Here is a 22,575-nt window from a genome sequence, read left to right as displayed (position 1 = left end):
TTAAATCCAGGACCCAAATCTGTGACATTTGCCATAAGACACTTCATCTCTGGGACAAGTAGTTCCTTCTACCCCTCCGTACATCGGGATGGGCCCCTGTGAGGAGACCAATGAGAGGACAGAACCAAACCTGGGGCCCCGGAGCCCCCTCCCTCCCTTCCGGATCACAGGGACTGCCGGAGCCCGGTGACCTCACATGACCCGCACCGGGTTCCCCCTCACACAGCACGTAGCCTCCGCCTGTGCCGCACCATTCCCCTCCAGTCTCCTGCCTCTGGGTGTCCCGGGATGCAAGTGTGGAGTTCAGGGCTGTGGCTTCTTCTCTGCTCGGTGTGGGTTCTCCAGGTCCCGGGAGGTCGGTGCCTCTGTGCCCGGCGCGGACACCCCAAGTGCTGCCCGGGGAGGAATAATGCCTGCACCGGGGTCACCGCCACCGGGAGCACGTGCTACTGCGACTCGTACTGTCACCGGAGCGCCGACTGCTGCCAGGACTATGCGGGGCAGTGCGGGGGCAGCGGTGAGTGCTCGGGGTCTCTCGGGGGGCATGATGTATTTATTGTACCTGCCGTGCCTGGCATATAGCGCCACGGTATGTGGCGGTGACATATGTATATATATATATATATATATATATATATATATATATATATATATGTGTGTGTATCTGGGATGGAAAGATGATACATGGTGGAGTTGTAAAACTACAACTCTCAGCATTCGGGCACTGCTATATCTATTTTAGTTTACATCTCTAGAATAAATCCATAATAAAGAAGGGGGGATTACTATTGACCTGAGAACCTGTCTGCAGAATATACAGCAGCTTACATCTGATCTAGGGCAATGATTCCCAACCAGGGTGCCTCCAGCTGTTGCAGAGCTACAACTCTCAGCATGCCCTGATGATATTGGGGGTGCATTGCTATGTATTTTATATTTACATCGCCATCTCCAGATCAATCCATGGGGGGGATGACTACTGACCTGAGAACCTGTCTGCAGAATATACAGCAGCTTACATCTGATCTAGGGCAGTGTTTCCCAACAAGGGTGCCTCCCGCTGTTGCAAAACTACAAGTCCCAGCATGCCTGGACAGTCATTGGCTGTCCGGGCATGCTGGGACTTGTAGTTTTGCAACAGCTGGAGGCACCCTGGTTCTGAAACAGTGATATTGGGCACAGCAGACTGGCATAGGCATTGCTCCACTACACCCAGGCACAGGTTCACTGATGGGTAAGTTACAGTATTACGGTGTCCGCACATACAGAGGGCATACTGATATGTTATCTGTGTTCTGTAGGTCCATACAATTACAACGATATCCAATTCATAGAGGTTCGGTTCTATTTTACTACATTTTTACAAAAACTAACTTTTTTATGCTTAAAATTGCTCTATTCTGACCCCTATAATACTTTTATTTTCTCATATACGAGGCTGTATTTTTTTTGCTGTGATCTTTAGTTTTTTTTGATGGGACTTATTGATCACTTTTTTATTCCTTTTTTTCTGGTATATGAAGTGTTCAAAATCTGCAGTTCTAGACTATTAATGACATTTTACGCCATTCAACATATAGTTTTATTAATGTTATATTTTAATAGTTCGCAGTTAGACAGAAAACAACAACTCAACTTCAGAAGCTAATAACTATTGGAAGGATTAAGATTTTTTAATAGAAGTAATTTACAAATCTGTTTAACTTTCCGGAGCCAGTTGATATATAAAAAAAAGTTTTGGCCTGGAATACCACTTTAACCCCTTAACGACTCAGCCCATTTTTTCCTTAAGGACTCAGACAATTTAATTTTTACGTTTTAGTTTTTTACTCCTCGCCTTCTAAAAATCATAACTCTTTTATATTTTCATCCACAGACTAGTATGAGGGCTTGTTTTTGCATGACCAGTTGTCCTTTGTAATGACATAACTCATTATATCATAAAATGTATGGCGCAACCAAAAAACACTATTTTTGTGGGGAAATTAAAAAGAAAAACGCAATTTTGCTAATTTTGGAAGGTTTTGTTTTCACGCCGTACAATTTACGGTAAAAATGACATGTGTTCTTTATTCTGAGGGTCAATACGATTAAAATGATACCCATTATTACATACTTTTATATTATTGTTGTGCTTAAAAAAAATCACAAACTTTTTAACCAAATTAGTACGTTTATAATCCCTTTAGTTTCATGACCTATAACTTTTTCATTTTACCGTATAAGCAGCGGTATGGGGGCTCATTTTTTGCGCCATGATCTGTACTTTTTTTTGATACCACATTTGCATATAAAAAACTTTTAATACATTTTTTATAATTTTTTTAAATAAAATGTATTAAAAAGTAGCAATTTTGGACTTTTTTTTTACGTTCACGCCGTTCACCGTACGGGATCATTAACATTTTATTTTAATAGTTCGGACATTTATGCACGCAGCGATACCAAATATGTCTATTAAATTTATATTTTATGCTTTTTGGGGGTAAAATAGGAAAAAACGGACGTTTTACTTTTTTATTGGGGGAGGGGATTTTTCACTTTTTTTTTACTTTTACATTTTTTTTACATTTTTTTTTACACTTGAATAGCCCCCATAGGGGACTACTCATAGCAATACCATGATTGCTAATACTGATCTGTTCTATGTATAGGACATAGAACAGATCAGTGTTATCGGTCATCTTCTGCTCTGGTCTTCTCGATCTCAGACCAGAGCAGAAGACGCCGGGAGCCGGACAGAGGCAGGTGAGGGGACCTCCGTGCGGCTTTCTGAATGATCGGATCCCCGCAGCAGCGCTGCGGGCGATCAGATCATTCATTGATATTGCGCACTGCCGCAGATGCCGGGATCTGTATTGATCCCGGCACCTGAGGGGTTAGTGGCGGACGCCCGCGAGATCGCGGGCGTTGGGGATCAGCCGCGCATGACACGGGCATCGCTCCGATGCCCGCGGTTATGCACAGGACGTAAATGTACGTCCTGGTGCGTTAAGTACCACCGCACCAGGACGTACATTTACGTCCTGCGTCCTTAAGGGGTTAAAGTGTACCCGTCAGATCCAACAAAATGTTTATTTTTTTAATCTATATCACTCAGTACCTAATCCTGACCATATACATCAAATTTGTATGTGTCTAGCACCTTTATTTTTTTTATTATACTTTTAATTTAGCTCACAGCTCCAAGCAGGCAGGGGGGCAGTTGTTTGACTGGCTTTTTCAGTATGAAATACAGAAAATTTTCTAATGAAAGCAATTGCAATACCTATTTTTTATACATGCTTTACAACATGTGAACATTTTTTTTTTAACTGACAGTGCCCATTTAAGGTATGCAGGAGATCTACAGCCGTCATCTTAAAGGAGAACTGTGGCACAACACTTTTCACTTCCCCTGTGCCCGGGCTGCAAAAACAAACTTTAACTCACCTTCCTACGTTCCCCTGAAGCACCGATTTTGGCGCCCTGTTCCTCCGGCGCTGATCGGGTTCCTGGACTTGGTGACTCATACTGCGCTCAGCGTATCACGGGCGGCAGCGACGTCATGTAAGGAGCCTGGGCACAGGGGAAGTGAAAAGTGTTGCGCCACAGTTCGACTTTAACTGATCAGGTCCACCTCCAAACCCACTGGCATCTGTCATTTGGACTCTAAGATGATCAGCATTGGGATAGAAAATATGTTCCTAGAAAATATAGTCCCTTGTTCCATATTATGCCTTGTGTATAAAGACGAAAACTCACATATGGCTTGGTGAGTGCTAGGAATTACTTTCTGCTAATCACAACATCTAAAGGATTAAATTACTGCCATCAGTGTAATTGCTGATGTTGAGTATTACCCGTGAGTCCCGGCAGCTGATAGCAACTGATACTCACCAGCTTTAAGAAAGCTTAGTTCCTGAGCTCGCTTTAAAGTACCCTAGTGCATAGGACATACATGTAGGTACTTTGTTGCCAAACGGTTAATCCCTTCCTGATGCAGTGATTTTTTTCTATTTTTATACCTTCTCTTTTTCTATGATCCATAATTTATCCATCAGCATATCTGTTTGCAGGACAAGTTGTACTTTTTTTGGGGGGGAAACTTTTTTTTTTTTTTTTTTTATCAACTGGTGCCAGAAAGTTAAACAGATTTGTAAATTGCTTCTATTAAAAAATCTTAAAGGAAAACTGTCACATGTTTTGTCCCACACTATCCACGGGTACCTGTGGATAGTGCGGGTGACGCTGAACATTTTGAGTCCTACCTTGCCCGGATCCGCTGCGCCGTTCACCCATTATAGCTCTTTTTCGGTGTATTCAAATTAGCTGCTAACTGGCATGGGCGGGGTTACCGCCTTCAACTGGCACTGTGATGTAACCGCCGCCCGGCCCGCAGCACCGCCCAGCTAATGAATATTCATATATTGCCTTACCATCTCCGTCTCATCTCGGCCGAGTCCCGGACGATACTGCGCATGTGCGGGATTTTTCACTACACCCGGAAGCAGTCTTCAGCGCTGCTTCATTCCTCCGGAGCAGCGCTGAAGTAAGGGTGTGTGCAAATTGTACATGAGTTCTCAAATAAATGGTAGGCATGAAACACCCTTACTTCAGCGCTGCTCCGGAGGAATGAAGCAGCGCTGAAGACTGCTTCCGGGTGTAGTGAGAAATCCCGCACATGCGCAGTATCATCCGGAACTCGGCCGAGATGAGACAGAGATAGTAAGGCAATATATGAATATTCATTAGCCAGGCGGCGGTTACGTCACAGTGCCAGTTGAAGGCAGTAACCCTGCCCGTGCCAGTTAGCAGCTAATTTGAATACACCGAAAAAGAGCTATAATGGGCGAACGGCGCAGCTGATCCGGGCAAGGTAGGACTCAAAATGTTCAGCGTCTCCCGCACTATCCACAGGTACCCGTGGATAGTGTAGGACAAAATATGTGACAGTTTTCCTTTAATCCTTCTAGTACTTATTAGCTGCTGAATATTCTTTTCTTTTAGAGCTCTCTGCTGACATCACAAGCACAGTGCTCTCTGCTGACATCTCTGTCCATTTTAAGAACTGTCCAGAGTAGGAGAAAATCCCCATAGCAAACATATGCTGCTCTTGACTGTTCCTAAAATGGACAGAGATTTCAGCAGAGAGCACTGTGCTCGTGATTCAGCAGAGAGCTCTGTGTTCCAAAAAGAAAAGAATTTCCTCTGTAGTATTCAGCAGCTAATAAGTACTGAAAGGATTAAGATTTTTTTAAAATAAGTAATTTACAAATCTGCAGAAAAGGATGTGTAGCTCACTTAGGATATGGGGAGATAAGTGTTCGAGGTTAAAGGTGATGCCTTCACCCGATAAAGCCTAGAGTAATGTAGAATTAAATTGGAGAGTACCAGTCCTCAAGAACACTAGGGAATATGGTATAGAAAGATAAAAGGAGAGATATGGATCCAGTAATTATAATTACATTTATTAATAATATATAGTAAATATATATATATATATATATATATATATATATATATATATATATATATAATGTGTGTGTAAAATGACCAATCACTCTGCAGGGCCCTTGCAGAGATAAATGGTATATGTTCACTTATTATAAATGTAATAAAATAACAAATACATGTATGAAATATGAAAATTAAACCAATCAATATATAGCACCAATCAATATATATATTGTTAATGTCCACTGCAGTGAGTTTGCAACAAGTCTCTTTCAATAATCACAGTTCATTCACAGTTAATCAAGCAGATAATTAATCCAAATGTATCCAGTGTTGAATATTGAATGAATCCTATGAGTCAGTATTGGATATTGATTAAATCCTGTAAGTCAATTGTAGCAGCAATATTGAATAAATCCAGTGAGTCAATTGTGGCAGCAATAGCAACTATGTTGCGATCTCAGATAAATGAATCAGAGCTGTATCAGCGATGTAACAATGTGTCAGTGCACAGCACCACTCACCCTCCTTAGCAGACCTCGGTGGACTTCGGATAGCGATGTTTTTTGTACATAGCGATGGTTAGCAGGTAGCGATGTCAGCGGGTAGCGATGCCGACAGGCAGCGGTGTCCTGCAGATAGCGAACGCTGTCAGTAGTTGCAGTATCAGTCCGGTGAGTGGTCTGGGTGAGTGGTTCTCCGGTGGGCTGTGAGTATCCTGGGCTGGCACGGAGAGGCGTCCGGCCTTGGGAGTTGATGTCCAGGAACCCTGCCGTCCGGCGCTGTGAATAGATGACTGGGAGCAGCTGCGTGTCTCAATGATGCGCTAACAATGCGCACGTTGCAGTGGTCCCGATTTCGCAGGCATCCTGCAGTTGCAATTCACAAGGAGCGGGTATAGTCTATTTTAAGTGATATACACTTAATAGTAAGGTGCTTAATAATAAGTTAGACGCGTTTCAAGGCCTGCGGGCCTTTTCTTGAAGAAAAGGCCCGCAGGCCTTGAAACGCACCTGACTTATTAAGCACCTTAATCGGGACCACTGCGAAATCGGGACCACTGCAACACGCGCATTGTTAGCACATCATTCAGACACGCAGCTGCTCCCAGTCATCTGTTCACAGCGCCGGACGGCAGGGTTCCTGGACATCAACTCCCAAGGCCGGACGCCTCTCCGTGCCAGCCCAGGATACTTACAGCCCACCGGAGAACCACTCACCCAGACCACGACCCGGACTGATACCGCAACTACTGACAGCGTTCGCTATCTGCAGGACACCGCTGCCTGACGGCATCGCTACCCGCTGACATCGCTACCTGCTAACCATCGCTATCTACAAAAAACATCGCTATCTGAAGTCCACCGAGGTCTGCTAAGGAGGGTGAGTGGTGCTGTGCACTGACACATTGTTACATCGCTGATACAGCTCTGATTCATTTTCCTGAGATCGCAACATAGTTGCTATTGCTGCCACAATTGACTCACAGGATTTATTCAATATTGCTGCTACAATTGACTTACAGGATTTAATCAATATCCAATACTGACTCATAGGATTCATTCAATATTCAACACTGGATACATTTGGATTAATTATCTGCTTGATTAACTGTGAATGAACTGTGATTATTGAAAAAGACTTGTTGCAAACTCACTACAGTGGACATTAACAATATATATATATATTGACTGGTGCTATATATTGATTGGTTTAATTTTCATCTTTTATACATGTATTTGTTATTTTATTACATTTATAATAAGTGAACATATACCATTTATCTCTGCAAGGTCCCTGCAGAGTGATTGGTCATTTTACATGCTATATATTATTAATACATTTAATTATAATTACTGGATCCATATCTCTCCTTTTATCTTTCTATACCATATTCCCTAGTGTTCTTGAGCACTGGTACTCTCCAATTTAATTCTATATTACAAATCTGTTTAACTTTCTGGCACCAGTTGATTTAAAAAAATAAATAAATAAAATAAAAAAGTTTTCCACCCCTTTAAACAATGAGGCTCGTGTTATACTCTGATAAATATGGTAATTATTTTTCTAGGAATTATCAGAATTTGGGAAGGAAAGTCATCTAATTGTTTGTCATAAGAAAACTGTTTATGGCCCCAGATATATGAGAAATCCGAATATCTCTTTATTATTTTATACAATAGTTCCATCACATTGATTTTAAAAGGACATTTGTGTCAACATAAAACAAATGTGTTGTTACCAAAACTAATGGCAATTATGTTAGTATCATTAGTCTATACCTGTACGTAAGTGACATATATATGTTAATACCATTTATCTATAGGTTAATGAAATATAATACAGTTTCGTAGGTAAATGTAGGGATTGCACTTCTCCTTTTCTTTTTTTGTTTAATATACTGTATGTCTGCTTTATGGTACAAGGGGCTCTGGGCTTTGATCTGCGGATGAGCTGAGTATTTCTCTGACAGCATGAACAGCAATGATCAGCATTATAGGAGGTCACTTTAACAAACAGAATAAAAAGAGCGCAATGAAAGGATTGGCTGTAGAGGTAGTGTGTGTGTGTGTGTGTGTGTGTGTGTGTGGGGGCGGTGATTTATTTGGTTTTCCGCAGGTTTTTTTGTGACAAAAATTCATTAATTTTCGTTAATTTTCACTCACAAAATTTTGCACAATGGATCATGAAGTGATGGAGCACAATGAAGTGCTCAATTGAGGTGAGGTGTAAAGTCGCATCAAGTATCTGTAACTGTTGTCTGGTCTCTTTTCTCTAAATAGAAACTTGCTTTATTATTCGGAATATTTCCTGGTCCCCGTCCCTATCATATGGATGTCCTCCTGTTGTTGCGCACTTTCTGTTTCCAATTGAATGGATTGCACGTTATTTACAGCTTGTCCACTATGAGCAATACCCAATCTGTGCAGGAATAGCCACACCACCAAGGAATGCTGCCAACTATGGCGGTAATATGGAGGAGTATAGTCATGGCAGGGCTGTACCTCAGTGTGGCACATAGCATGGAACAAAAGTGCTGTAAAACTATGAAGTATGAATTCATATAGGGAGATTTATCAAAATCCGTGCAGAGAAAAAATTGACCAGTTGCCCATGGCAACCCATCAGATTGCCTGTTTTATTTTTCAGAGGCCTTTTGAAAGAATAAAAGAACAAATCTGATCAACTGGTCAACTTTTCCTCTACACACATTTTTATAAATCTCCCCATGTTTTCAAGGGAAAAAAAAAACATACACACTTTACCGGTTGCCATCTAAGGACGAGCCGGCTTGTCCTGAGACAGCAACCGGTGTAGCTGGGGGACTGCGTCAATAGCCGACATGCGGCGATCGCCGTGGCCGTCTATTAACCTTTAGATTGACGCTGCCAAAGCTGACAGCAGTGTCTAAAGGGAGCTTTAACCAGTCCCTGATGGTCCAGTGGGGTGGATCGCCCCCTACAGATCCACTGTGTAGGTAGCCGGAGGGCTTACCTATCCTTCCCTGGCTGCTGTGGCTCTGAGATTCATAGAGCCTGGCTGAACCAGGCTTTATCATTTGAGCCCAGAGCACACAGATCAATGGAGTTCTATGGAATTCAGTTCAATGGAAATTTTGTGGTGGAATGGTTGATCTCATTACAAAGTACAATTGGTGGTGCAAAAAATAAGCCCTCATATGTGTCTGTAGGTTCAAAATTTAGAAGGTGATGAGGAAAAAACGAAAGTGCAAAAACGGAAAAACCCTGCATCCTTAATAGGTTAAAGATTTCATACATGTTATGTTCTAAGACACAGCTGCTATGAGTGGTGTCCCCCATCTCCCACAACAGGTCCAGGGAGTCAAGAAGTCCCAATGATTATAACATGCAATGTAATGTCCTGGAGAAAAAAGATATACTGAGACACCAGCACATGTCAGCGTACCCTAACGCAGGTAGTACACTACCTGTAATAAGTATTAAACAGTGATTCTTAGTAATATCTAAACACTGAAATACCACTAAACTGCTCAAGGTACTAAATGTACAGGGTGGGCCATTTATATGGATACACCTTAATAAAATGGGAATGGTTGGTGATATTAACTTCCTGTTTGTGGCACATTAGTATATGTGAGGGGGGAAACTTTTCAACATGGGTGGTGACCATGGTGGCCATTTTGAAGTTGGCCATTTTGAATCCAACTTTAGTTTTTTCAATAGGAAGAGGGTCATGTGACACATCAAACTTATTGGGAATTTCACAAGAAAAACAATGATGTGCTTGGTTTTAAATTAACTTTATTCTTTCATGAGTTATTTACAAGTTTCTGACCACTTATAAAATGTGTTCAATGTGCTGCCCATTGTGTTGGATTGTCAATGCAATCCTCTTCTCCCACTCTTCACACACTGATAGCAACACCGCAGGAGAAAAGCTATGCACTTAAGCTGGCATGTTCCCTGAGTTTTTCCAGCATGATGGTGCACCATCACATTATGGGTGTCAGGTCCGAGCATTCCTAGATGAACAGTTTCCTGGAAAGTGGATTGGTCGTCGTGAGCCAGTTGAATGGCCCCCAACGTCTCCCGATCTGACCACCTTAGACTTTTATCTTTGGGGTCATCTGAAGGCAATTGTCTATGCTGTGACGATACGAGATGTGCAGCACCTGAAACTACGGATACTGGAAGCCTGTGCTAGCATTTCTCCTGCAGTGTTTCTATCAGTGTGTGAAGAGTGGGAGAAGAGGGTTGCATTGACAATCCAACACAATGGGCAGCACATTGAACACATTTTATAAGTGGTCAGAAACTTGTAAATAACTCATGAAAGAATAAAGTTACGTTAAAACCAAGCACATCATTGTTTTTCTTGTGAAATTCCCAATACGTTTGATGCGTCACATGACCTTCTTCCTACTGTAAAAACTAAAGTTGGATTCAAAATGGCCACCATGGTCACCACCTATCTTGAAAAGTTTCCCCCATCACATATACTAATGTGCTACAAACAGGAAGTTAATATCACCAACCATTCCCATTTTATTAAGGTGTATCCATATAAATGGCCCACCCTGTATATTATTATGTTCAGGGCTAGTGCAAGGATTTTTGCCACCCTTGGCAAAAGCTAATTTTGCCTCCCCTTGACGTGGCTCATTGCCCCCCCCCCCCCCCTTTGACACGCTCCACCTTACTTCTGGGGTGACACACTGTAATAAAACTTCTCCTCATGCTTCTGGCTGAGCGATGGGTTCAGATGCTGATTGTCTATCTTTCTTGCGGCAGGCAGAGCAACGCCCCCCCCCCCCCTCCATCAAGAGGGCGCTTTAGGCGGCTGCCTATTTTGCCTATAGATAGAGCCTGGCCTTATTATGTTTCTAAGAATTGGTCTTAAATTCTACAAAATCTGTACTTAAAGCGTACCTCTAGTAATATCACAAATAATAGGAACATACGCTTATAGGATATAAGGACACACTGGGGGGATGTGTATGTGATGTTACTTATCTACTTACCTTGTGACCTATATATAAGAGCAGAGGATACTGTATCATGCTGTACACTGCAGTGGTTTGTTATGCACCTGACTCATATACCTTTTGTATAACATGTACTGGTTTATTCTGACCATTACTCAACAGGAATGGGTGTGATCAAAAAGACAAAGATGCTTTTTGATCTTCTCTCATTCATCTCTATGAAGATTTCATGTGCAGGTGTGGTTCCTATCTGGCTAAAACTTTCCACCCTTTATTCTTGGAATCCATGGATTTCTAGAGGTTGGACAGGCACCAGTCCCTGCATAATTGACCGGTTACTTTTTGGGCAGCCCCTTTACTCTGGGTCACACATAGCATTCTTTGGAAAACTGCTACTGCAGTTTGTAAGCCAAAGCCAGAAGTGGATATAAGAGGAAGAGGAACGCAAGAATGATAAAAACATCAAGAGAAATAAGAGGCCCATAGAGCTGAATTTAAAGTGTCATAGCAGAGGGTCCATGCTAAATTTTAGTTTTTCCTTTAAAGGGGTACTCCGGTGCTTAGACATCTTATCCCCTATCCAAAGGATAGGGAATAAGATGCCTGATCGCGGGAGTCCTGCCACTGGGGACCCCCGGGATCATGCACGCGGCATCGGTTTGTAATCAGTCCCTGGAGCGTGTTCGCTCCGGGTCTGATTACCGGCGACTACAGGGCGGGCGGCGTGTGACGTCACGCCCCCGCCCCCGTGTGATGTCACGCTCCGCCCCTCAATGCAAGTCTATGGGAGGGGGCGTGACAGCTATCACGCCCCCTCCTGTAGGCTTGCATTGAGGGGCGGAGCGTGACGTCACATGGGGGGGAGGTGTGACGTCACACGCTGCCCGCCCTGTAGTCGCCGGTTATCAGACCCAGAGCGAACACGCTCCTGGGACTGATTACAAACGGGCAGCCGCGTGCATGATCCCGGGGGTCCCCAGCGGCAGGACTCCCGCGATCAGGCATCTTATCCCCTATCCTTTGGATAGGGGATAAGATGTCTAAGCACCGGAGTACCCCTTTAAATTTGCAAATATGCTACAGTTCTGTTTTTACTTTGTTATTATGGGGAATGGAGTACGGAGTGATGGGGAAAACTTTGTTTTTTTATTTTATCACAAAGCCGTAACATAACAAAAGTGAAAAAAGTGAAAGCGTCTGAAAACTTTCTGAATGCATTGTAAAGCCTTCAGTATATTTCTCAAACTTTTTACAACTTCTTCTTGATTTAGCTCATAAGCTGGATGAAAAATAAAAACTGATGTGTGTCAAATCAGCCTTAGGCTGCATTCACACCTCGTTTTCAGCCTACAATTGCCGGATCCAGCTGGAGGAGGGGAAAACCGAGCCCTTCCATACCACAGCCGGACCGGCACTGAAATCCATTTACTTTAATGAGCCAACCAGAGTCAAGTGGTGACTCTGGTCGGCTCATTTTTGACCCATATCCGGTTTTGTGACCGGACCTAAAACCGTAGTATACGGTTGTCAGCTCGGTACCTGGTATGGACCACCAGTTTTACTCTTTAGCTGCTAAGATAAAATAAACTAAAGGTATGGTTAAAGGGAATCTGTCATTAGTTTCACCCGCATTAACCTGTTGGTACTGGCTGTTGACAGGAGGATAGCAGGCGAACGGAGTGACGGACCAGTGTCACGTGTGCTAACAGGTTAGTGCGAGTGACACAGTTGACAGATTCCCTTAAATTTTATCCTTGTAGCCTGCTGGGATCTGCAGCTCTCTAGCTGGTATGGAACTGACAGACCCCTTAAAACGTAACCTACACTACATTTTGTTATTAAACAATAGGGAACAGGGGGGATTTATAAATGTTACTATATCAGATTTTTGTGTTAAAAAGTCACAGATTTTTGTTCAAAGCTGATTTGTGCGACAATTTGCAACTTTATGGCTGTTCAGCAAAATGATTAGATTGACAGCAAAGAGTGAGGAATGCTAATGTCATTCTATGGTAGGTAAATTGGGTATATTGGTTAATAGCATAAAAGGGCTGCCTAGGCCTTCTGCATTTTGGCGATGCACAAAAGGAGGATTAGCTTTATGTAAAAACTACACAGCAGTCAGACTAGGATGATTCTCCACTTCCTGACATATATAGACCCCCATGTTCAAACACGTTGAAACTAACAGGGATGTGCTTTCTGAGGGGCTATTGCTTCATGAAGAAATTATGAACTATTTAACATAATAACCAATCACAGGACAGGTGTATTTTTCTACTGGGCTCTGGATAGTTGTTTTAGGCAACTGGACCAATCCTATGTATTGCAGACTTTTGTTTTATACTGTATAGTAAACAGAGACTGTTAAATGCTATTTTAGGGACCAGAATAAACACAGAATTTCGTAATTCCTACTAAAAACTATAAAGTGTGCTAAGTAGATTTGTTTGAATTAGAACATGGGGTGGGATTTATTATTATTGTAATATTCATGTTGCCTGTTTTTGTGCATGTAAATGGGCACTGTCAGATTAAAAAACTTTTTATATGTTGTACATCTTGACAAAACATTAACCTTTCTAATATACTTCATAAACAATTTCCATTTACTTTTTTATAAAAATCATGGCTTATGAAATCAGGGCTTTGTCCAAGCTGAAGCACAGGCATGGACGATATCCAGTAAGTGAGGGTTGGCTAGGACTCCTCTGTGCTCTCTCCTGTCTGATAGGACTCCTCTGTGCTCTCTCCTGTCTGATAGCACTCCTCTGTGCTCTCTCCTGTCTGATAGCACTCCTCTGTGCTCTCTCCTGTCTGATAGCACTCCTCTGTGCTCTCTCCTGTCTGATAGCACACCTCTGTGCTCTCTCCTGTCTGGTAGGACTCCTCTGTACTCCCTCCTGTCTGATAGTACTCCTCTGTGCTCTCTCCTGTCTGATAGCACTCCTCTCTGCTCTCTCCTGTCTGATAGCACTCCTCTGTGCTCTCTCCTGTCTGATAGCACTCCTGTGCTCTCTCCTGTCTGATTGTACTCCTCTGGGCTCTCTCCTGTCTGATAGGACTCCTGTGTGCTCTCTCCTGTCTAATAGCACTCGTCTGTGCTCTCTCCTGTCTGATAGTACTCCACTGTGCTCTCCCCTGTCTGATAGTACTCCTCTGTGCTCTCTCCTGTCTGATAGGACAGAAGAGTGCACAGAGGAGTACTATCTGACAGGAGAAAGCACAGAGGAGTGCTAGCCCACCCTCACTTACTGGACTTTGACCATGCCCGTGCTTCAGCTTGGACAAAGCCATGATTTCTATAAAAATGTGATGTATAGGGAAAAAGATGTCTGATCGCGGGGGCCCACCGCTGGGACCCCCTACGATCTCCATGCAGCACCCGGCATACTGAGTCGGGCTGCTGCACTAGTCTTGGACTGGACACGTGACGTCATGCCACGCCCCCTCCATTCATGTTTTTGGGGGAGTGACGGCTGTCACATCCCCTCCCATAGTCATTAATGGAGGGGGCTTGGTGTCACGTCTCCAGTCCCAGAAACTCAGTGGTTTCCTAGACTAGAGCAGCAGCTCTCTCTCCTGTGCTCTCTCCTGTCTGATAGGACTCCTCTGTGCTCTCTCCTGTCTGATAGGACTCCTCTGTGCTCTCTCCTGTCTGATAGCACTCCTCTGTGCTCTCTCCTGTCTGATTCCACTCCTCTGTGCTTTCTCCTGTCTGATTGCACTCCTCTGTGCTCTCTCCTGTCTGATAGCACTCCTCTGTGCTCTCTCCTGTCTGATTGCACTCCTCTGTGCTCTCTCTTGTCTGATTGCACTCCTCTCTGCTCTCTCCTGTCTGATAGGACTCCTCTGTGCTCTCTCCTGTCTGATAGCACTCCTCTGTGCTCTATCCTGTCTGATAGGACAGGAGAGAGCACAGAGAAGTATTATCGGACAGGAGAGAGCACAGAGGAGGGCTAGCCCACCCTCACTTACTGGACTTTGACCAGTGCTTCAGCTTGGACAAAACCACGATTTCTATAAAAAAGGAAATAACATTTTCTTATGATGTATAGGGAATAAGATGTCTGATCTAATATACCACCGCTGGGACCCCCTACGATCTCTGTGCAGTACCCGGCATTCTGTGTTGGGGTGCTGCACTAGTCTTGGAAACCTTTGAGTTTCCGGGACAGGACACGTGATGTCACACCACCCCCTCCATTCATGTTTATGGGCGGGGGAGTGATGGCCGTCATGTCTCCTTTCATAGTCATTAATGGAGGGGGCATGGTGTCACGCCTCTAGTCCCAGAAACTCAGAGGTTTCCTAGACTAGAGCAGCAGCCCGACACAGAACGCCGGGTGCTGTGCGGAGATCATGAGGGGTCCCAGCGGCAGGCCCCCAATGTTTTGCCAAGATGAACAACATATGAAGACTTTTTGTATCTGACAGTGTCCATTTTACCCCTTAAGGACCCAGGGTGTACCCGTACGCCCGTGGGAATTTCGGTCCCCGCTGCGCAACGGGTGGGTACCGGCCCGGGATGCCTGCTGAAATCATTCAGCAGGCACCCCTTGCAAACCCCTGGGGGGACCCACCCTATGTCGGCGATGGCCGCAAATCGCCGGTCAATTCAGACTTGCGATTTGCGGCGATTCTGGGTCAATCGGGTCTCTGGTGACCCGGAAAAAAGGGTAAATGGGGCTGTCCGAGACAGCCCCATTCACCCTTACCCAGCAGGAGTGAGGTGGCATGGGTGCCACTTCATGATCACGTGATTGATCGGTTGGAACGACTGACCAATCACTGCCCTGCTGGGTGGTGACCAGGGCAGCGATTGGGGAGTTGATCGGCGCCGGCGGGGGTCTCCTACCTCTCCCTGGCCCGGAGAGGGTCCCCTCAGGAGCGACAGCGGCGGTCCCAACGGCAGGGGCGGTGGCAGCAGCGGCGGCGGTCCCGACACCAGGATAAAGCAGGAGGTGAGGCCTGTTCACCTCGGGAGGGGGTTTACAGTCAGTTTTCTGCTGCAAGTTTGAGATGTGGCAAATTTTCCGCTGCAGCTCAAACTCCCAGCGAGAAACTCACTGTAAACCCCCGCCCGTGTGAATGTACTCTAAAAACACGACACTACACTACACAAATTAAAAAGTAAAACACTACATATACATACACACTTACACAGTCCCCCCACCCCCAATAAACAAAAATAAAAAAAATAATTTCTTGTACAGCACTGTTTCCAAAACGGAGCCTCCAGCTGTTGAAAAACAAGAACTCACAGTATTGCCGGACAGCCACTGACTGTCAAGGCATGCTGGGAGTTTTGCAACAACTGGAGACACCCTGTTTGGGAAACACTGCTGTAGGGTATTTTGGTGGCAGAAGCAAATCCCCAAAGTAGGCCTCAAATGCTCATGGCGCTCTCTCGCTTTGGAGCCCTGTCGTATTTCCAGGCAACAGTTTAGTGCCACATATGGGGTATTTCTGTACTCGGGAGAAATTGTGTTACAAATTTTGAGGGGCTTTTTCTCCTTTTACCCCTTATGAAAAGGTAAAGTTGGGATCTACACCAGCATGTTAGTGTAAAAATGTTTACACTTACATGCTGGTGTTGCCCCATACTTTTAATTTTCACAAGTGGTAAAAGGAAAAAAAAAGACCCCAAAGTACGAAAATACCCCATATGTGGGCGTAAAATGCTCTGCGGGCGCGCAACAAGGCTCAGAAGTGAGAGTGCACCATGTACATTTGAGGTCTAAATTGGTGATTTGCACAGGGGTGTCTGATTTTGCAGCGGTTCTGACATAAACGCAAAACAATAAATACCCACATGTGACCTCATTTTGGAAACTATACCCCTCACCGAATGTAACAAGGGGTATAGTGAGCCTTAACACTCCACAGGTGTTTGACGAATTTTCGTTAAAATTGGATGTGAAAATGAAAAAAAAAATTCACTCAAATGCTGGAGTTACCCTACATTTTTCATTTTCACAAGGGAGAATAGGAAAAAAGCCCCCCAAAATTTGTAACCCCATTTCTTCTGAGTAAGAACATACAACTATAGAGGTGCTGGAGTCAGACCCCCGCAAAGTAATATTGATAGCCTGAGGGTAGGCCAGCGATTTTAAAAGTACTAATGTTAACATTCCATCTGCTCAGCAAATAAAGAACAGATTTTATACAGTGGTGGTGTGTACTGTGCCGACTAAAGCTATAGCTACATACAAAAATAAGTGTGGCAAAAAATAGTTTCTGGGACCCGTCTGACATTTCTGGTTACTTAACTGCCTTAAAAGGGCTTTATTAGGAGCACTATGTGTTAGTAGGCTCTGGACAGGACTCCAAACTTGGTAAGATTTATAAAACAAGAATGTCTGCACAGTGTAAAGCCCTTCTTGGGGGCCACAGACAGTGATATACTGGACACTGCAATATGTTCCTGTACATTATTCAGACAAAGCTTTCCATGCAGTTTTAAATATGCATTTCAAGTGATTAGGTGCCTCCAGTCTTTTCTTTCTTAGTATCTGAGTTGTAAGAGGCAGTTGACGTAATATTTTGGCAGTACGCCATGCGTATTGCAACATGCCCAGTACCTAGCCATAAGTTTCAATAGATCAAACATTGGCCACTTGTGATGATGACTGGTCTGTTTCAAGTTGGTATATGTTTTATTTGTACAGTATATACTCATGATAGCCTATCAGTGTTTTTGTTCTAGACAATATGCAATAAACTGATGTATAAAAAAAATCTTTTACTGTATTATAGGATCTATACACATTGATAGGATGCGACTGATGAACTTGTCAACTATTTCCAATAGCAAAAAGAAGAGTTGCAGCTCTGGATTATATTACAGGTTGTAACACAGAATCAATACAAGTAATAAAAGAACAGTAATGTAATGTCTTTACTGTGGTTCAGTACAGTGGTTTTTCAAGGTAGACAGTTTAGGCTCATAGTGCAAGTTATTTTGCCTATAAGAAAAATTGTAGATGAATTATACTGTATTAACCCCATGGTGACTACACTATGTTAATGAATAGGCTGCAGAGCTGGTCAATTGGTGTTAATTCATGTGGGAGAATTTGACTGCTTTGTGCACTCCTGTCACACTGACAGCCCAATGCTATCCTGAGATATGGAAGTGTAGCCCAATGCTATAATGAGACATGGAAGTGAAGCCCAATGCTATACTGAGACATGGAAGTGAAGCCCAATGCTATACTGAGACATGGAAGTGAAGCCCAATGCTATACTGAGACATGGAAGTGAAGCCCAATGCTATACTGAGATATGGAGGTGAAGCCCAATGCTATACTGAGACATGGAGGTGAAGCCCAATGCTATACTGAGACATGGAAGTGAAGCCCAATGCTATACTGAGACATGGAAGTGAAGCCCAATGCTATACTGAGATATGGAGGTGAAGCCCAATGCTATACTGAGACATGGAAGTGAAGCCCAATGCTATACTGAGACATGGAAGTGAAGCCCAATGCTATACTGAGACATGGAAGTGAAGCCCAATGCTATACTGAGACATGGAAGTGAAGCCCAATGCTATACTGAGATATGGAGGTGAAGCCCAATGCTATACTGAGACATGGAAGTGAAGCCCAATGCTATACTGAGACATGGAAGTGAAGCCCAATGCTATACTGAGACATGGAAGTGAAGCCCAATGCTATACTGAGACATGGAAGTGAAGCCCAATGCTATACTGAGACATGGAAGTGAAGCCCAATGCTATACTGAGACATGGAGGTGAAGCCCAATGCTATACTGAGACATGGAAGTGAAGCCCAATGCTATACTGAGACATGGAAGTGAAGCCCAATGCTATACTGAGACATGGAAGTGAAGCCCAATGCTATACTGAGACATGGAAGTGAAGCCCAATGCTATACTGAGACATGGAGGTGAAGCCCAATGCTATACTGAGACATGGAAGTGTAGCCCAATGCTATAATGAGACATGGAAGTGAAGCCCAATGCTATACTGAGACATGGAAGTGAAGCCCAATGCTATACTGAGACATGGAAGTGAAGCCCAATGCTATACTGAGACATGGAAGTGAAGCCCAATGCTATACTGAGACATGGAAGTGAAGCCCAATGCTATACTGAGACATAGAAGTGAAGCCCAATGCTATACTGAGACATGGAAGTGAAGCCCAATGCTATACTGAGACATGGAAGTGAAGCCCAATGCTATACTGAGATATGGAAGTGAAGCCCAATGCTATACTGATACATGAAAGTGAAGCCCAATGCTATACTGAGACATGGAAGTGAAGCCCAATGCTATACTGAGACATGGAAGTGAAGCCCAATGCTATACTGAGACATGGAAGTGAAGCCCAATGCTATACTGAGATATGGAAGTGAAGCCCAATGCTATACTGAGACATGGAGGTGAAGCCCAATGCTATACTGAGACATGGAAGTGAAGCCCAATGCTATACTGAGACATGGAAGTGAAGCCTAATGCTATATTGAGACATGGAGGTGAAGCCCAATGCTATACTGAGACATGGAAGTGAAGCCCAATGCTATACTGAGACATGGAGGTGAAGGACAATGCTATACTGAGACATGGAGGTGAAGCCCAATGCTATACTGAGACATGGAAATGAAGCCCAATGCTATACTGAGACATGGAGGTGAAGCCCAATGCTATACTGAGACATGGAGGTGAAGCCCAATGCTATACTGAGACATGGAAGTGAAGCCCAATGCTATACTGAGACATGGAAGTGAAGCCCAATGCTATACTGAGACATGGAAGTGAAGCCCAATGCTATACTGAGACATGGAAGTGAAGCCCAATGCTATACTGAGACATGGAGGTGAAGCCCAATGCTATACTGAGACATGGAAGTGAAGCCCAATGCTATACTGAGACATGGAAGTGAAGCCCAATGCTATACTGAGACATGGAAGTGAAGCCCAATGCTATACTGAGACATGGAGGTGAAGCCCAATGCTATACTGAGACATGGAGGTGAAGCCCAATGCTATACTGAGACATGGAGGTGAAGCCCAATGCTATACTGAGACATGGAAGTGAAGTAAGTTTTCTGTCACTAAGTTTACAAGCCCAGTACTCATATTGGGCGCTCTGCTTCTGAATATGGAAGCTCTGCATTGGCATTTGGAGGGTGGCTGGAAAAGACTGACCTCAGTATTGACACCAAAGGCACTCCTCAGCAGGGTGGGTAATCTGCATCTTCTCTCATTGATCTAAAGGGTTCCCTGCTAACATTTGCCCCCATGGTAAAGGATAATAAAAATGAAAATAAATAAATAAATAAAAATAAGAAAAAAGCCACCTCTTCAAACAAAGTGCTCCCCCATTTTAAATCAAACACAAATAGCAATTTCCTACATGCTGTATGACACAAACTTTGTTTTGTATGGGTATCAGGCATTAACACATTCTTGTCAAGCAGAATGAACATTATGCCACTTTTAGTTTGATGTTCCCTGGTTTTATATGCTTTTTCGCTGTACCTGGATAATTATTACCCATGTACAGATGCTGTGTCTAAAGCTAAGAGAGAAACATTTAGGGTCTATTCACACGTACAGTATCCCGCTCATATTTGATGCTGCAGATTTAGTGTCTAATTTAGTTTACATTCAAATCTACAGCATAAAATCTGCAGCTTTAAATCCTGCGCATCAAATATGCACAGGATACTGTACGTGTGAATAGGCACTTAAAGTAGAAAAAAAAGGCACTATAGCGATGTCACATATTTGACATCACTATACATATTCCCTATGTTTCTGATCATGGAGTGTCCAACCACTGGGACCCCCCTACGATCGCTGGAACATGGCTTGTCTCTTATCGTGGCGCTCCCCACTATCAGAGACGCACTGGTCTTGGGAGCGACAACCCACTCTGCCAATTACCAGCTTGGCGTGACATCTCTAAAAGTCTGTTAACTGGAAAAAATGTCCTTGACCATGTCACAGAGGCATGTCTAGTTATCAATGATCTCTAACCAAGAGGTACACTAGCCAAAGGTAGACTCTGAGAGACTTTTTGTAGGCAGCCGAGGAAGCACTTTTACGCCCTCTTGTGGCAAGACCTAGTATGTAATCCAGTTTTTTACAACCAGGGTGCCTCCAGCCAAAGCACTGAAGCCATTGCACATTTTGGTCACATTAATAACCAGGAAAGATGTAATAAGAAGCAATCGAAAACTCCCATATAAACCAATATTGTACGGATACAACTACAGATTACGTCACAGAAAGTGAGCCTTTACACAGTCCCATAAACAGAAAAATAAAAAAAGGTATAGGGGTCAGAATAGGGCACTTTTAAAGGGGTATTCCAGGATTTTTTATTTTATTTCACTATGCTACATGGGCTGTAAAGTTAGTGTAGTTCATAATATAGTGTCTGTACCTGTGTGTGACAGTTTTCTCACAATTCTGTGATTTTCACTAGTCAGCTGATGACAGGGAGCCTGTCTGCTTCAATGGGTGGAGGGATCGCTTGGTGGGAGAGAGATCAATCTGTAACTAATGCAACAGCTGTAGGTACCCTGATTGAAAACCACAGGTCTTTTGAATGGATGCAGCTCATTTATGTTTCAATGGGTGGGGTGGCTGATGTGTGGGAGGGAGGAAAATGGAATTCTGGGAATTGTAGGTGTCACGATGCCGGCTGGCAGGTAGTGGATCCTCTGTGCCAGAGAGGGATAGGCGTGGACCGTGCTAGTGGACCGGTTCTAAGCCACTACTGGTTTTCACCAGAGCCCGCCGCAAAGCGGGATGGTCTTGCTGCGGCGGTAGTGACCAGGTCGTATCCACTAGCAACGGCTCACCTCTCTGGCTGCTGAAGATAGGCGCGGTACAAGGGAGTAGGCAAAAGCAAGGTCGGACGTAGCAGAAGGTCGGGGCAGGCAGCAAGGATCGTAGTCAGGGGCAACGGCAGAAGGTCTGGAAACACAGGCAAGGAACCCACAAGGAACGCTTTCACTGGCACTAAGGCAACAAGATCCGGCAAGGGAGTGCAGGGGAAGTGAGGTGATATAGGGAAGTGCACAGGTGAACACACTAATTGGAACCACTGCGCCAATCAGCGGCGCAGTGGCCCTTTAAATCGCAGAGACCCGGCGCGCGCGCGCCCTAGGGAGCGGGGCCGCGCGCGCCGGGACAGAACAGACGGAGAGCGAGTCAGGTAGGGGAGCCGGGGTGCGCATCGCGAGCGGGCGCTACCCGCATCGCGAATCGCATCCCGGCTGGCAGCGGAATCGCAGCGCCCCGGGTCAGAGGACGTGACCGGAGCGCTGCCGCGGGGAGAGTGAAGCGAGCGCTCCGGGGAGGAGCGGGGACCCGGAGCGCTCGGCGTAACAGTACCCCCCCCCTTGGGTCTCCCCCTCTTCTTAGAGCCTGAGAACCTGAGGAGCAGACTTTTGTCTAGGATGTTGTCCTCAGGTTCCCAGGATCTCTCTTCAGGACCACAACCCTCCCAGTCCACTAAAAAAAAATTTTTCCCTCTGACCTTTTTGGCAGCTAAAATTTCTTTGACCGAGAAGATGTCCGAGGAGCCGGAAACAGGAGTGGGAGGAACAGATTTGGGAGAAAAACGGTTGAGGATGAGTGGTTTGAGAAGAGAGACGTGAAAGGCATTAGGGATACGAAGAGAGGGAGGAAGA

The 22,575-nt window shown here is 44.3% G+C and overlaps 1 protein-coding gene across 2 annotated transcripts in view; it reads left to right on the top strand.

The window, feature by feature from the left end:
* The first annotated feature begins 256 nt into the window (after positions 1–256).
* The window catches only part of LOC130282888 (somatomedin-B and thrombospondin type-1 domain-containing protein-like), a 73,665-nt gene continuing 51,346 nt past the window's right edge, over positions 257–22,575 (top strand). For both annotated transcript variants that reach the window (XM_056531825.1, XM_056531843.1), the window contains exon 1: positions 257–517. In XM_056531825.1, coding sequence (XP_056387800.1) covers positions 289–517 — 229 coding nt within the window. In that variant the 5' untranslated portion in view covers positions 257–288. The remainder of the gene's footprint in view (positions 518–22,575) is intronic.

The sequence above is a fragment of the Hyla sarda genome, chromosome 1 (assembly GCF_029499605.1).
Source record: "Hyla sarda isolate aHylSar1 chromosome 1, aHylSar1.hap1, whole genome shotgun sequence".
Classification (NCBI taxonomy): domain Eukaryota; kingdom Metazoa; phylum Chordata; class Amphibia; order Anura; family Hylidae; genus Hyla; species Hyla sarda.
The sequence above is the reverse complement of the archived record's forward strand: the minus strand, read 5'-3'. Positions and strand labels throughout refer to the sequence as shown.